Source organism: Myotis lucifugus, unplaced genomic scaffold, assembly GCF_000147115.1.
Source record: "Myotis lucifugus unplaced genomic scaffold, Myoluc2.0 scaffold_109, whole genome shotgun sequence".
Lineage (NCBI taxonomy): Eukaryota > Metazoa > Chordata > Mammalia > Chiroptera > Vespertilionidae > Myotis > Myotis lucifugus.
In genome coordinates, this window is record NW_005871157.1 from 2,911,555 (window position 1) to 2,924,229 (window position 12,675).

General features: G+C 51.8%; 1 protein-coding gene across 1 annotated transcript in view; it reads right to left on the reverse strand.

The window, feature by feature from the left end:
- The window catches only part of EPB42 (erythrocyte membrane protein band 4.2), an 18,457-nt gene extending 5,782 nt beyond the window's left edge, over positions 1-12,675 (reverse strand). The window contains exons 1-10 of the mRNA XM_006093079.3: positions 12,597-12,675; positions 10,922-11,107; positions 10,059-10,292; positions 7,242-7,360; positions 6,241-6,345; positions 4,903-5,080; positions 4,180-4,318; positions 3,820-3,923; positions 2,797-3,039; positions 1,162-1,461 (exon numbers count right to left, since the gene is read on the reverse strand). Coding sequence (XP_006093141.1) covers positions 1,162-1,461; positions 2,797-3,039; positions 3,820-3,923; positions 4,180-4,318; positions 4,903-5,080; positions 6,241-6,345; positions 7,242-7,360; positions 10,059-10,292; positions 10,922-11,107; positions 12,597-12,606 — 1,618 coding nt within the window. The 5' untranslated portion in view covers positions 12,607-12,675. The remainder of the gene's footprint in view (positions 1-1,161; positions 1,462-2,796; positions 3,040-3,819; positions 3,924-4,179; positions 4,319-4,902; positions 5,081-6,240; positions 6,346-7,241; positions 7,361-10,058; positions 10,293-10,921; positions 11,108-12,596) is intronic.

Consider the following 12,675-nt stretch of genomic DNA (forward strand, 5'->3'; position numbering starts at 1 on the left):
TCTTCATTTCTTGATTATCACAAAAACCTTTTAACTTCTAATCCAGTGCGTTCTCAACAATGGATGCACATTAGAATGATATGGGGAGCTTTAGAAAACAATCCCAATGCCAGGCCATACCTCAAATCAGTTTTATCAGACTTTGGTGGTGAGGCCCAGGTATCAGTATTTTTACAGTTCCCCAGGTGCATCCAAGGTTGAGAACCACAATTTCTAATATGACCCCTTCCATTCCATTCTCCCAAAAGTTCTTTTTTAAGAATGAATTTCTGATCATATTGACCCCTGGTTCCCCATTGCGCAGAGAACAAAACTCAACTGCTTAGCATGACCTACAAGCTCCTGCATGATCTGGCCTCGTCCAGCTCTCACACCTCCCCCCCCCCGCCCCCCCGCCCCGCCACTGCTCCGCTCCCTTCCCCACCCTCTTAGAAGGGGAACATGACAGAGTGGAGAGTGGGGTGCTGATTAGGAGACTGTTGCAATAATGTAGATGCCTGCACTTTGAAATCACCCAAGGAATTACAATTTTTTTTAAATGTTTGGCTCCAACCATGGAATTTCTGATTTAATTGGTCTGGGGTGCAGGCTGACATCAAATTTCCCTAGGTGATTCTGATTGTAGGAACATTTGAGAACAACCGCTCTTGTCCAGGAAATTTCAACCCTAGAATAACATGAGGAGTTTTTTAAAAACACCAATGCCCGGACCCCACCCCAGCCAATTAAGTAAGAATCTCTGGGAGGAAGAACCTGCACACATGTTCCTCTGCCTGGAATGCCCGTGACTCACTTTTCCGGCCACCACTGTCCTGCTCACCCTTTAGGACCCAGAGCCGCTTGATTTACTTGGAGGCAGCCTGTGCTCCAGTCTGGGTGCAATGCTCCCCTGCCATTCTATTCTGTTTACCTTGCCAAACACTTCTTACACTGCTGCTGTGGTCTGTGTACTTACCTTACTGCAATCAGAATTGTGGGATTTTTTTTTTCTGTGTGAAGCACAATAACTATGTGGAGAGAGAGAGAGAGAGAGAGAGAGAGGGGGGGGGGGGGAGGAGAGAGAAAGGGAGAGAGAGAACACACCAGGAGCTAGAAGCCACCCATTGAGACCTGCAGGGGGAGCCTTATGGCTGCAGTCTGCCCAGGGCCATAGAGAGTTACCCAGGTTGGCACTGAGCGTGAGGAGCAGCTTCTCCCTCCAGAGCTCAGCAGCCAGGACGCCGTTGTAGTACACGGCCTGCACCCCAATTGCCAGCCGCACAGCCTTCTCCTGGTCACTGGGGTTCACCAGGGTCACGGAGAACTGGGCATCCCCTCTCAGGGGTAGGGAGCTGGGTGCTTCCAAGAACAGGTACAGAGGATCCGCAGCCTCGAGACGGGGAGGATGGATGCCGTTGTCTTCCCCATGCTCCAGTTTCTCTTTCTGGACTCTCTCCAGCACCTCTTTTTCTTGAAGAGATCCTGAAGAACAGGAGAAACAAAGCGGGCCTCTTACCCAGCAGGCATAGGCCCTTCTAATAGAAGCCCAGGATTAATATTTATTTACCCACGGCTGCTCAAATGCCAAAGTCACAAGAACTTTGCAAACCTCTAAGGCAGCGGTTCTCAACCTTCTGGCCCTTTATTTTATTTTTTATTTTTTGAGGCTGAAACCTCTGGCCCTTTAAATACAGTTCCTCATGTTGTGACCCAACCATAAAATTATTTCGTTGCTACTTCATAACTGTAATGTTGCTACTGTTATGAATCGTAATGTAAATATCTGATATGCAGGATGGTCTTAGGCGACCCCTGTGAAAAGGTCATTTGACTGCCAAAGGGGTCGCGACCCACAGGTTGAGAACCGCTGCTCTAAGGGCATATTTAGCTTTTTTTTTTTTTTTAAAGTCTGTGTTCGGCACACGACACAGCGTGTCCCTTCCAAGTCACTCAAGGACCGAGCTCTTTTTCAAGTGCCATGAATTTGCCCCTTGAACAGTTGGAGAGCCAGCTCTTGGACAATTCACACTGTCCCTGAGGACAGTTTGGGAGAGAGTTGAATCTTCCTCAGTGAAGGAGTTGGAACTTATTCCCAGGGCAATGGGGGCCATGGAATGTTCTGGAGCAAGGGTGTAAGATAATTATACTTGTGTCTTAGAAAGCTCATTCTGGAAATGGAAAGTTTGGAAATGGAATAATGATGGAGAGACTGCAGGCAGGGGGTCCAGTTAGGCGACCATTGGAATATTGTGGACCAGAGATGACAAGGCCCTGGGTGACCTATAGGCAATGAGGAAGGAGATGAGGAGACAAATGTGAGAGTAATGTGGGGCAGTGAAGGGGAAAAGACGAGAGTGCAGGCCTTATTATCGGAACAAATAGGTAGACAGCAGTGCCATTAACTAATATGGAGGGAGGAACAGGTTAAGAGGGATTGGATAAGCAGGGGAGAGGAAGAACAACATCTTTTGGCAGCTGGGTTTAGTATTAAGTGTGTTGTTTTGTAGCAAAATTGGGGGCAATTTTGCCCCTCAGGAGACATTTGGGGATGTCTGGGGACACTTTTGTTTGTCACAACGGGTGGTGGTGGTGATTGGTGATGGAGGGGTGTTGGCATCTGGTGGAGAGAGGTCAGGAATGCTGTACAGCCCCTCACAACCAAGCGTTCCCTGGCCCCATATGTCATATTGACATATATTTCTCATAGGTCAATATGAGAAATATGGTGGGGAGAGAACCGCAACCCTCCACGGCCTGCATCCCCCCTCTTTTGCTATTTCAGGGCTGAGGAGCCTGGGGCCCTCCCCTGGCCAGTACCTTCAGGATACTTGTAGTTCTGAGTGATGTCCTCACAGCGGTCACTGCCCACACCTTTGGTGCTGATGTTGCTGCCCACATACTTCGTGTTGGAGTTGGTCAGCGCCAGTGTCCCGTCCTCACAGCACTTCCAGACCATGCAGGAGGCGTTTACTGAGGCGAAAATGTCTGCTACTGCGGGGGTCAGCCCCAGGGCCCCCTCCTTGACCGCTCTGACAGGGACCAGATCACAGGCCTTCAGGACTAAGGGAGAGAAAGGTCAGTGGGCAAGAGGAGCCACACCCAGACCTCTGCTTGGGTCAGAGCTCCATAACCTCAGTTCCCATCCTAGACCCTATTTTCCCTCCCCGGGGATTAAGGTCAGAGTTTAACCCCTAAGCAGGGTTTCTAAGAGGGCGTGCAGAGGTGAAACAATGTTCAGTGACAATCATTTTGGTAATGGTCGGTGGCAGGAGCCCTCTCAGAAACTGGACAGGCAGAACCCCAGAGAAACATAGTACACAGGGGTTCCTAAGCCAGCTCTGCTATGGATGTGATAGGAATAGGTCACTGTTCTGTTGCTGGGGAAGGAAGAACCATCTTTTTATGGATCCTAAGGACCTTTCCTGAGCTTAAATCCAGATTCCTTCTATGAGCTTGAACCTATGTTGATACCCTCTTCATCCATACCCAGAATCTCAGAAACCCCGTGACAAGCCCCTGACCCGCACATCTACCAGCTCCCTTAAGGCCGTCTGCCTTTCACCGAGGCCCAGCTCTCTCACCTGCTGCTCTGAGGTGGGGCTCGTCTCCCCACAGCCTGGGGCTGAGATGGCTGACACCTTTGTCCCCGTGAGCCCGCTGGCATCAGGTCGGCATCTGCCAGCCACTACCATTCTCTCCACTTTCCTTGCTTTAGGGAATGCACACCCCTTTTGGACCACCTGTTGTTCCTGTTTCCTCTCCAAGGGACTCCTTCAGCCCAGGCACTCTGTGCAGCCCAGGGTGGTCCTGACTGCCCCCCCCCCCGCCCCCAGGTTTTACCTGCACCTCCCTTAGGAGCACTTGGGTACAGAATCTGCCATCCACCGTAACCCGGGGGCAAATCAGGCCGGGTCATCCAGCACTCCGTGGAAGTCTGGAAGATCCTGTAGGTTGCAAAAGAGCCATTTAAGTGTCAGAAAGAGTCCCGAGGAGGTTCTAGAAAGAGCATTGCTGTTGCCATGGAGGTGGGAGCTGCTGTGTAAAAGTGGCTGTAACACCAGGAAGGAGCGTGCATGCCCGACTGACCCTCAGCGTCCTGCCTCCTCTCAGAGCCTGGGCCTGGGGTGGTGGGTTCCCAGGGGGTAGGGCCCAGGTGTGGAGCCCTTCCAGTCCGAGACTTCATCCCCTTGGGCTGCTCACCAGATCCGGCCTCGCGGGCCCTCCCCGTTCTGCAGGCCCTCCTCGGTGTAGTACTCGTCCACCAGCAGCCCCCGGCCCGTACCCTGGGCGGAGGAGAACGTGGTCACGACGCGCGCAGGGATCCCCAGACTCCGCAGCGCTGCGTGGAAGGGGCGGAGTCAGAGGGGCCACAGGGCCTGGTGTGTGTTGGGGTACGGCTAGTGTTTTCAGGGTCTCTTCTGGGCAGGCACTGTCTTAAATGCCAGGTGACGGCGTGGCAAGAGGAGGGGCACATGCACGGGAAGTTAGAACTGACAGCCGGAGCCCTGACTGGTTTGGCTCAGTGGATAGAACTGACAGCCGGCACAGGACCTCGAAAGGCCAGAAAATGAGGTGCACTCAGCACACAGCAGGGGAGCCCACTGCGGGCTTGCTCTACTGGGGGAGCGGCAGCGGGAGTTTCGGGGTGAAAGTGAGTTTGGGAGCAGAGTTCCCCAGATGGGCCCAACTTGGCCGAGCGGGAAACGGAGCAGAAGCTGGTCAGGAGGAGCCGCCGTGAGCAAATACTGCTTTCTTGGCCAGATGGTGCCCCTGCGCCCGCTATGGATGCGATGGAGGGGAGGGAAGGCGGCGGGTGGGGCGGTACCTGCTTTTGGAGATGTCTCTCCCACAGAGGGGCCGCCGGGCAACCCGACAGGAAGACACTCTACTCGGTACGGTGGTCAAGGTGAGCCCGATCCGTACCTGTGCAAGCAACAGCGGCCAGCACCCAGGCCTGGCCCTCGTACACAGGCCGCCCCCGGCCCGTGCACCACTGCCGCAGGACGGGCGCGCTGCCCCTGCGCTTGCTCAGCAAGGCCCCCTCCTGGGCAGCCGGGGTCTGCGGGGTGGGCAGGACACTCTTCTCCTTGAGAGCATGCAGCTGTTTGGGGAAACACGTGGCTGTTACGTGAGTCCCAGGATGGTCAGCTTCCCGGGTGGGGTGGGCTGGCAGTGAGCGGGTGAGGTGAGGGTGAGAGGGTAAAGTGGGGTGGGGAGTGGGGAGGGCTCATCGCAGTTTTCCAAGGGTGGTGAACAGTCCATCTGCATCAGAATTACTTGGGCCATGTTAAACCTGCATGTTCCGCACTAGCTCACTGGATTATAATCTTTGGGGTGGGGGTGGGGGGCGCTGGGAGGAGTCCAGGAACCGATTTTTAAAAATATATATATTTTTAAAATTGATTTCAGAAAGGAAGGGAGGGAGAGAGGGAGATAGCAAATCAATGATGAGAATCATTGATCAGCTGTCTCCTGCACGCCCCCTACTGGGATCTAGCCTGCAACCCAGCATGTGCCCTGACTGGAAATGGCACCTCCTGGTGCATAGGTCCACGCTCAACCACTGAGCCATGCCGGCTGGGGCAGGAATCCACCTCTTTCACAAGTCCCCTAGAAGCCAGGAGTTTGCGGACCACACTGGCAAAGAAAGCCACAGAGCAGCGTGAGAGCGGCCCCCCCTGGGGGCTGGGTTCCCGGCTCCTTCACTTCTGGCCCTGATGCCTGGGAGGGTGTTGGCCCTCCTATCCTACCCTTCCTCCTCCTCACAGCTGGCTCTGCCCCTCACCACATCTTCAGAGGGGAGTCCCCTGGCACCAGAGGAAGTGGGGACACATCACTCATGTGAAAGGACTTTGAGGAACAACAGGAAAGCACCAAGCTGCCATCATGGTCTGCGTGTCCTTAGGAATAATTTACAAATAAAAACAAGTCCCTCTGGCCACCTTAGCCGCTGAGTAAGATGGACCCCACTCCCTGCCTTCCAGAGGCCCAGGCCTCCCGTTTGGGCTGGGGGAAGGGTGCTCTGAGGACACCCAGGCCAGGTTGAGTCCTCGCTGGCTTGTGTCCTGGAGGATGGTACCTCCCTTTGTTTTTCTCCCCCTGTGGCTGCTACTGTCCTCCCCTCCGTACTCACACCCTTCTCCAGGGACTATCCCCCTCTCCCTGGGAAGAGGGACTATTTGTGTTTTGAAGGTACTCAGAGCCATGGCGGGGGGGGGGGGGGCAGCTCTGTTAAAGGGGCTTTCCCCTCCTCTCACTCACCACTGCGCCCAAAATGCGGGCCACATGTGCAGGGTTGCCCCACTCCTCCACCTGCTCGTCCATGCTCAGCAAGTCCAGACTGAGGTCCAAGACATCCCCCTCAAACTGTAAGGACCACACAGAGCAGTGATGAAGGGTCTCCATCCCACAATTCAGCCCCATCACCTTGTCCTTCTCTTAGACTCAGGCTTCCCTCCATCCTCCCTTGCCTTGTCTCCCCCCAGCCCACCCCCTCCACCCCCCCGCCCCCGCCCGTGCCCCTTGGTCCCGGTGCCTGGCAGTCCAATCCTTTGCCTGTTCTGTTATTCGATTCCCCCGATAAGGTGTGAACGCTTGAAGACCAGGGCGGTGTTGTTTCCTTTCATTTCTATCTTTATCCATTTAGTGCACTCCTACCGCTCTGCTAGCACCGACCCACGTGTGGAGGGTACCAAGGCAGCTCCTGCTCTTGCAAAGCCCACAGTGAGCAGCGGAGGGGGACGCCTAGCCACTTAGACTACAGGTCAACCAGAGCAGCGAGCACAGTAGAGAGATTCACTCTGCCTTTGGGGCTGAGGAAGGCTTTCAGAGGGTCTTAACAGATGGGTAGGAGCTTCCCAGGTGATAACGAAAGGAAGCTATTCCAGGTGGGGGGACATTCAGCCCGCATGCCCAGGGGCTGGCTGGTCGGGAGCTGGAGCATGGGCAGCTCTCGGGGAAAGGAAAGCGGTGGCCTGTCTGTGAAGGGTCTGTGTGTCATGCAGGGGATGGGTTTATATCCTGTAGACAGTGGGGGTTTAACAGAGGGCTTTGGTTGGTGTGATCTTTAAGAAGATAACTCTGAGAGCTGTGGAGGATGGTCTGATATGGCCCTGGGGAAAGAGAGGTTCAACATGGCTGAAATGTCCTAAACATGTTGCCTCATGACCAGGGGCTTTTGGACCTGCCATCTCCGTCTGGCCTGAGCACTAACGGTTACGGGGCAAGCACTGTCCCTTCACCTTCCCCAGAGGCCCCTGTACCTGGCCAAAGTCCCAGGACTCTTCCTGGATGCAGTCAGCCGTGCCCAGGTAGATGAGGCCGTTCTGGTTCAACAAGTACTCACAGCGTTGAGCCTCATTCTCCAGGAACACAGCATCCTCTGGGGAGAGGCAGGCAGGAATGAGGGCCTGTGGGGTGCTAGGCCTGCTCTCCACATCCTGGCCTCTGGCCCTCCCTGCCCAGGTCAGTTTGGGCTGTATGTCTCCCCTTCAGCTCTGGGCTTAATGAGGACTGAGGGAGGACTTCCTCTTTTCACTGCCCCCTCTGGGACCTGGCCTCCTCTCTGGTGGAGAGAGGGGGGCAGGGGGCAGACGTTCTGTGTCAGCCAAGGTGGCCTTCATGGTCAGCCAGGAACAAGCCAACCCTAAAAATCCTACTTGTTCCCAGAAGACATGTGCAGCCAGAGTGCTACCATCCCAGGAGAATGTGTCAGCAGCCCAGGGAGCTTCCCAGCGGGCCTATTATGTTTCTCTCCCAAGTTCAACTTAAACAAAATAGTGTTCAGAAAAAAACAACACAACATAGGTTGACGGGAGCAGAAGGGAAGAGCAGCATTTGGCAAGACAGGGTGAGAGGGAGCAGTGGGGCTGGCAGGGAGAAAGACAGAGCATTGGCTTTCTGCTCTGCGGGTGTCCAAGGGGGTCTAGGACTCCCACGGTCTCTTGTTGGTGCCCCTCCTGCTGTCCTCATCCAAGGGTTGGGCTGGGGAGGAGGATGGGGGCTTTGAAGAGTCCACTGCCCACTCTGGGAAGCTGGGAGTGCTGGGGGATCTGCTCTGCTTCCCAGTGTCTCTCTGCACCTGGTGCTGGGGGTGGGGGTCGGGGGGGAGGGTTAGACTAGTTCTTGGGACCAGCAGGAGAAAAAGATTTACAACCCCCCACCAGGCATCCATCTGGGATGAGAGTGCTCAAAGCAACAGAAGGATAGGATATCAGACATCAGGAAGCCCTAAAATCAGAGCCATATGCCCAAGGAGCCCTCGACTCCTGTCCCTCCATCCCAAGTACATTCTATGAAGTCAGCTGGACACCACTTCTTTGGAAGTCACTTCAAACTGAAGTGCTTGGCCCAGGTTGCAGGGCTCTGGGAAATACCTGATCAGAGCACAGGTAGCACTATGCTCCTGTCCTCTGCTTGGGTGCAGCCTCCCTTTGATAAAGTTCCCTGCTTATGAATAGGGCTCTGACTTTCATTCTAGGATGTAAAATTTCCTTTGGAATTAGGAAAGCCCCATCCCCAGGTATCCAAATGAGACTGAGTCCCAGACAATCTCTGAAAATCTCTTTCTCACCTCCCAGTGAGCAGAGCAAACAACACACTCCTGCTCAGATGGACACACGCACCTACACACACCTACACACACACACACACAGTTACACACACACCTACACACACACACACACACACACACACACACCTACACACACACACACACAGTTACACACACACCTACACACACACACATACCTACACACCTACACACACACACACACACACACACACACACACACACACACACGCACAGGCTGTCCCTACAAGCCAACCATGACTAGATGTTAGTTCCTATCCATTATTCCACCTACCCAAAATGCTTAGCACAAAGAGAGCCTTGAACTGAGGAAGGAGGGGGGATTGGAGACTAGGGTAGGAGAGATAGGGAGCCAATGGGGATTCAGGTGCCACATGAAAAGGGAGTCAGGAACTGGAGATGGGGCTGAAGGAACCTGGGAAGATTTCTTTAAATTTCCTCCCATATCCCAGCCCTGCCTTGTAAGGAGGCCCCTTCAGGGAGACCAAAGTATTAAGGTGGGTGGTAGCAGATTTAAAACGCAAAGACAGCAAACTCACTCTCCAATTGGCCCACGTCTGCTGGGACACATACTTTTCACTTCTTTCACAGCTTTGCCCTTGCCCTGGCCTCCTTCTTTTTCTCTACCTGAATAAAACTGGCTTTATCCCAAACAGGCAGGGGAAGGAAAGACAGACTCAATCATCGGAAGAATAGATGCCCTGTTGGCTCCTGTTGGGGCCAAATACCGATGAGCTCTTCTAGAGGAAATAGCTCCAACAGCCTGGCTGATCTTTGCCAGAGGTGGCTGCTGGTTGGGCAGCTGAGCTACAGGAGGCCAGCCCTGTAATTTGAGGCGCAAGTGGGATATTTCCAGGCCTCAGTATGGAGAGAACCCAGCAGTCTTCAGTAGTAAGAACAGAAGAAACAAGTGGGGAGAAGCAGGACAGATTTACTGTGAAGCTGATGGAACTGAAGCGTTGGGGCCCCTCACTAACACAGACCCCCTTCAGGCCCTGGGAGGGACCTTAGCAATTCAAAATTTTGTATTCTTTTTTTAAAAGAGGGTTCCCCAAATTATATAAACCTCAGTTTTCACAAAACCTGGATTCACCTAGAGATAGTCTATGGGAGCCAGGGAGGTAACAGAGAAGCTTATCCCTAAGTTCTTGCCCTTTTACAATAAAGGGCAGCTCTCCCAGGGTCATCTCTGACTCGTGTCTCCTATGACCAAATAGCCTGAGCCAACACCAGAGTTTGGTGGTGAGATGAGCCTTTGCTTTCAGTGGGGAGCCCCAGGCTGCTTCTGCCAGGGGTGACACCAAAACAGGACTCTGGATCTGAGAGGCCGTTCATCCAGGAAGCAGACTCCCCAAGAATGAGCGCCGGTGCTGCCCTCAGAGGGAGTTGTCCACTGGGGCCTGGGGCAGGCGCTCCCTGCCAGAGCTGCACCCACATCCTGTACCTTGAGGACCCTGTGCAGCCCGGGCTGACCCAAGTCCAAACTTACCTCGAACCCAGGGGTTAAAGAGCAAGGTGAACTGGCCTAGGAGGCGTGGCTTCCTGCGTGAGACCTGCAGCAGGAGTGAGTAGCGCCCAATGACCGCATCGGAGGGCGTGGTCACAGAGATGGTCCAGGACTGGGCATCTCTCTCCTCCACCGCCGCACTCCAACTCTTCCGGTTCCCCAGACTGGAAATTGGGAAGGTGGCTTGGGTCCTGTTGGCCTTGGAAGGCTGCTGTCCTGCAGTCACAAATGACCAGACGAATGGGTCATTTGGACTGCTTGGTCACAACTGAGTAATAGAGTCAAGTATAACAAAGTTGGAGCAGTTAAAAAATTAGTTTGGGAGGAGAATAAGAGGCCCATCCATTAATGGGAGGCAATAGAAGGTGATGGGAGCACACAAGTTCTCTTGTGCCCATGGACCTACATTTAGACATTTTATAGTCTATGAAATGGGCATGGTAATAATACCTGCTTCCGGGTGTCAGTGTGAGGTCTTAATGAGATATTGCATGTTAATCCCTTGGCCGAATATCTGACATGTAGTACAGATCCAATAAATAGTACCAATTAAATGTGATATTCAGCCTGGATTAGATCCCATTCAGGCTTTTCTACAGAACCGATATTATATTTGCAACTAAAAGGAACCCCCTAGTAATAATGCTGCAAAGCAACTTCTGAATCATATTAAACAAGACTTATTATGCACATTATCTTCTCTTCACAACAGCCCCTGCTGGGTGGGCAAAACTTCTTGAGGTCCAGGCACCATGTAGGTCATTTGTCCCTTAGTTCCCTGAGAGGGTGATGGGAAAGAGCCCTCCAGTCCTGCTGCCAAAGGGGCCCAGGCCTGCTCCACTTACCAGTTTGTGCAATGAAAGCCACCTTCTTTAGGGCAGGCAGATACGCGTGGACTGGAGCCCGGAAGTGCAGCCTGATGGTGAAGGGCTGCCCCCTCCTCACAACTAGGCGCCTGGAGCTGATGTCCTTGGTATGGTGCTCCTCATTGTTTCTTGCTGCCTGGAAGTCGCAGCTCTTGATCCCCAGGGCTGTGTGGGAAGAGAGAAAACATAGAGACTAGCTAATTGTGACAAGTAAGTAAAAGCAGAGACTCTGGAGTCAGCAAGACCAGGGTTCAAAAATCCTTGGCTCAACTTACTTACTAGCTCGCTAAGGCAAGTAACTTAACTACTATGACCCTCAATTTTCTCTTCCTTAGAATGATCACTCCTCCTTGTAGGGTTGTGGGGATTAAATGAAGTAATATATATAGTCCTCCCCACGCCCTTATCCCTAGGGGATACATGCCAAGACCCCAGTGGATGCCTGAAACTGCAAATAGTACCAAATCCTATAGAATATCAGAGATTTTCAACCGGTGTGCAATAAGAATTTTTTAAATGTGCAAAACCTGACTGTTTAGTCAGGGGCACTGACCTCTTTTCTCTTAAATTGTCAAAGAAAAAAGTGAAAACAGCCAGCACAACAATAGACGTCCAGTGTGAATAAACAAAAATTATATCTAATTTTTGTCAGATGGGCAAAAAATATATTTTTGGTGTGCCACAGAATTTTATAATTAGTTTATGTGTGCCATGTGATGAAAAAGGTTGAAAATTGGTGCTATATACTATATTTTTTCCTATACATACACACTTATGATAGAGTTTAATTTATAAATTTGTCACAATTAGAAATGAACAGTAACAATTAATAATAAAATAGAACAATTATAACAATATACTGTAATAAAAGTTATGTGCGTGGTTTGGGGCCATTAGTAAGTAAAACAAGGGTTAGTTGAATGCAAGCACTGTGATACCACAAAAGTCTCTCTGATAACCGAGATGGCTACTAAGTGACTAAGGGGTGGGTAGCATATGCCATGAATACACTGAACGAGGGGATGATTCACATCCCAGGAAGCACACTGTGTGAGATTTCATCATGCTACTCAGAGTGGCCCACAACCTAAAACTTATGAATTGTTTACTGCTGGAATTTTACATTTAATATTTTCAGATCACAGTTGACCATGGTAACTGAAACCACAAAAGTGAAAGCATTGATGGGGGGACTACTGTAATACACTTAGCTTAGAGTCAGACACATAAGTCCCATTAAATGAAACAGTAATTATTATTATTATTAATAATAAGAGCAGTGCTTGTTCTCATTGTTGACCCCCTTTTTTTGTCCCAATCCTGAAGCAATGAATAAAATCCAGAATCTTGCTCACCTCTACTCATATTTTCTATGCATATGATCCTGGGACAAGAATATAAATCCATGTTAACCTTTATCACCATCTTACCACCATCAATTATGACCACAAACTTACTGCCACAACCTACTCTGTTGCTACTGCATAGCCCCACCACCATCACCACCTCCACTACCAGCACCCATTACCACTCCTCAACATAGTCACACCACCCATCACCTCCACCACCATCCTACTTCCTTTAATGGAAACACATAGTGATGGAGGGGCCAATGACAGTCCAGCAAGCCCCATGGAGAGTTGGCGTGGCTCACCCTGTCCCATGGATGCAGGCTGCCCTTATCCACTTGGCCACAGGAAGTGTCTGTCTTGAACTGTTGCTTGGGGCTTCCT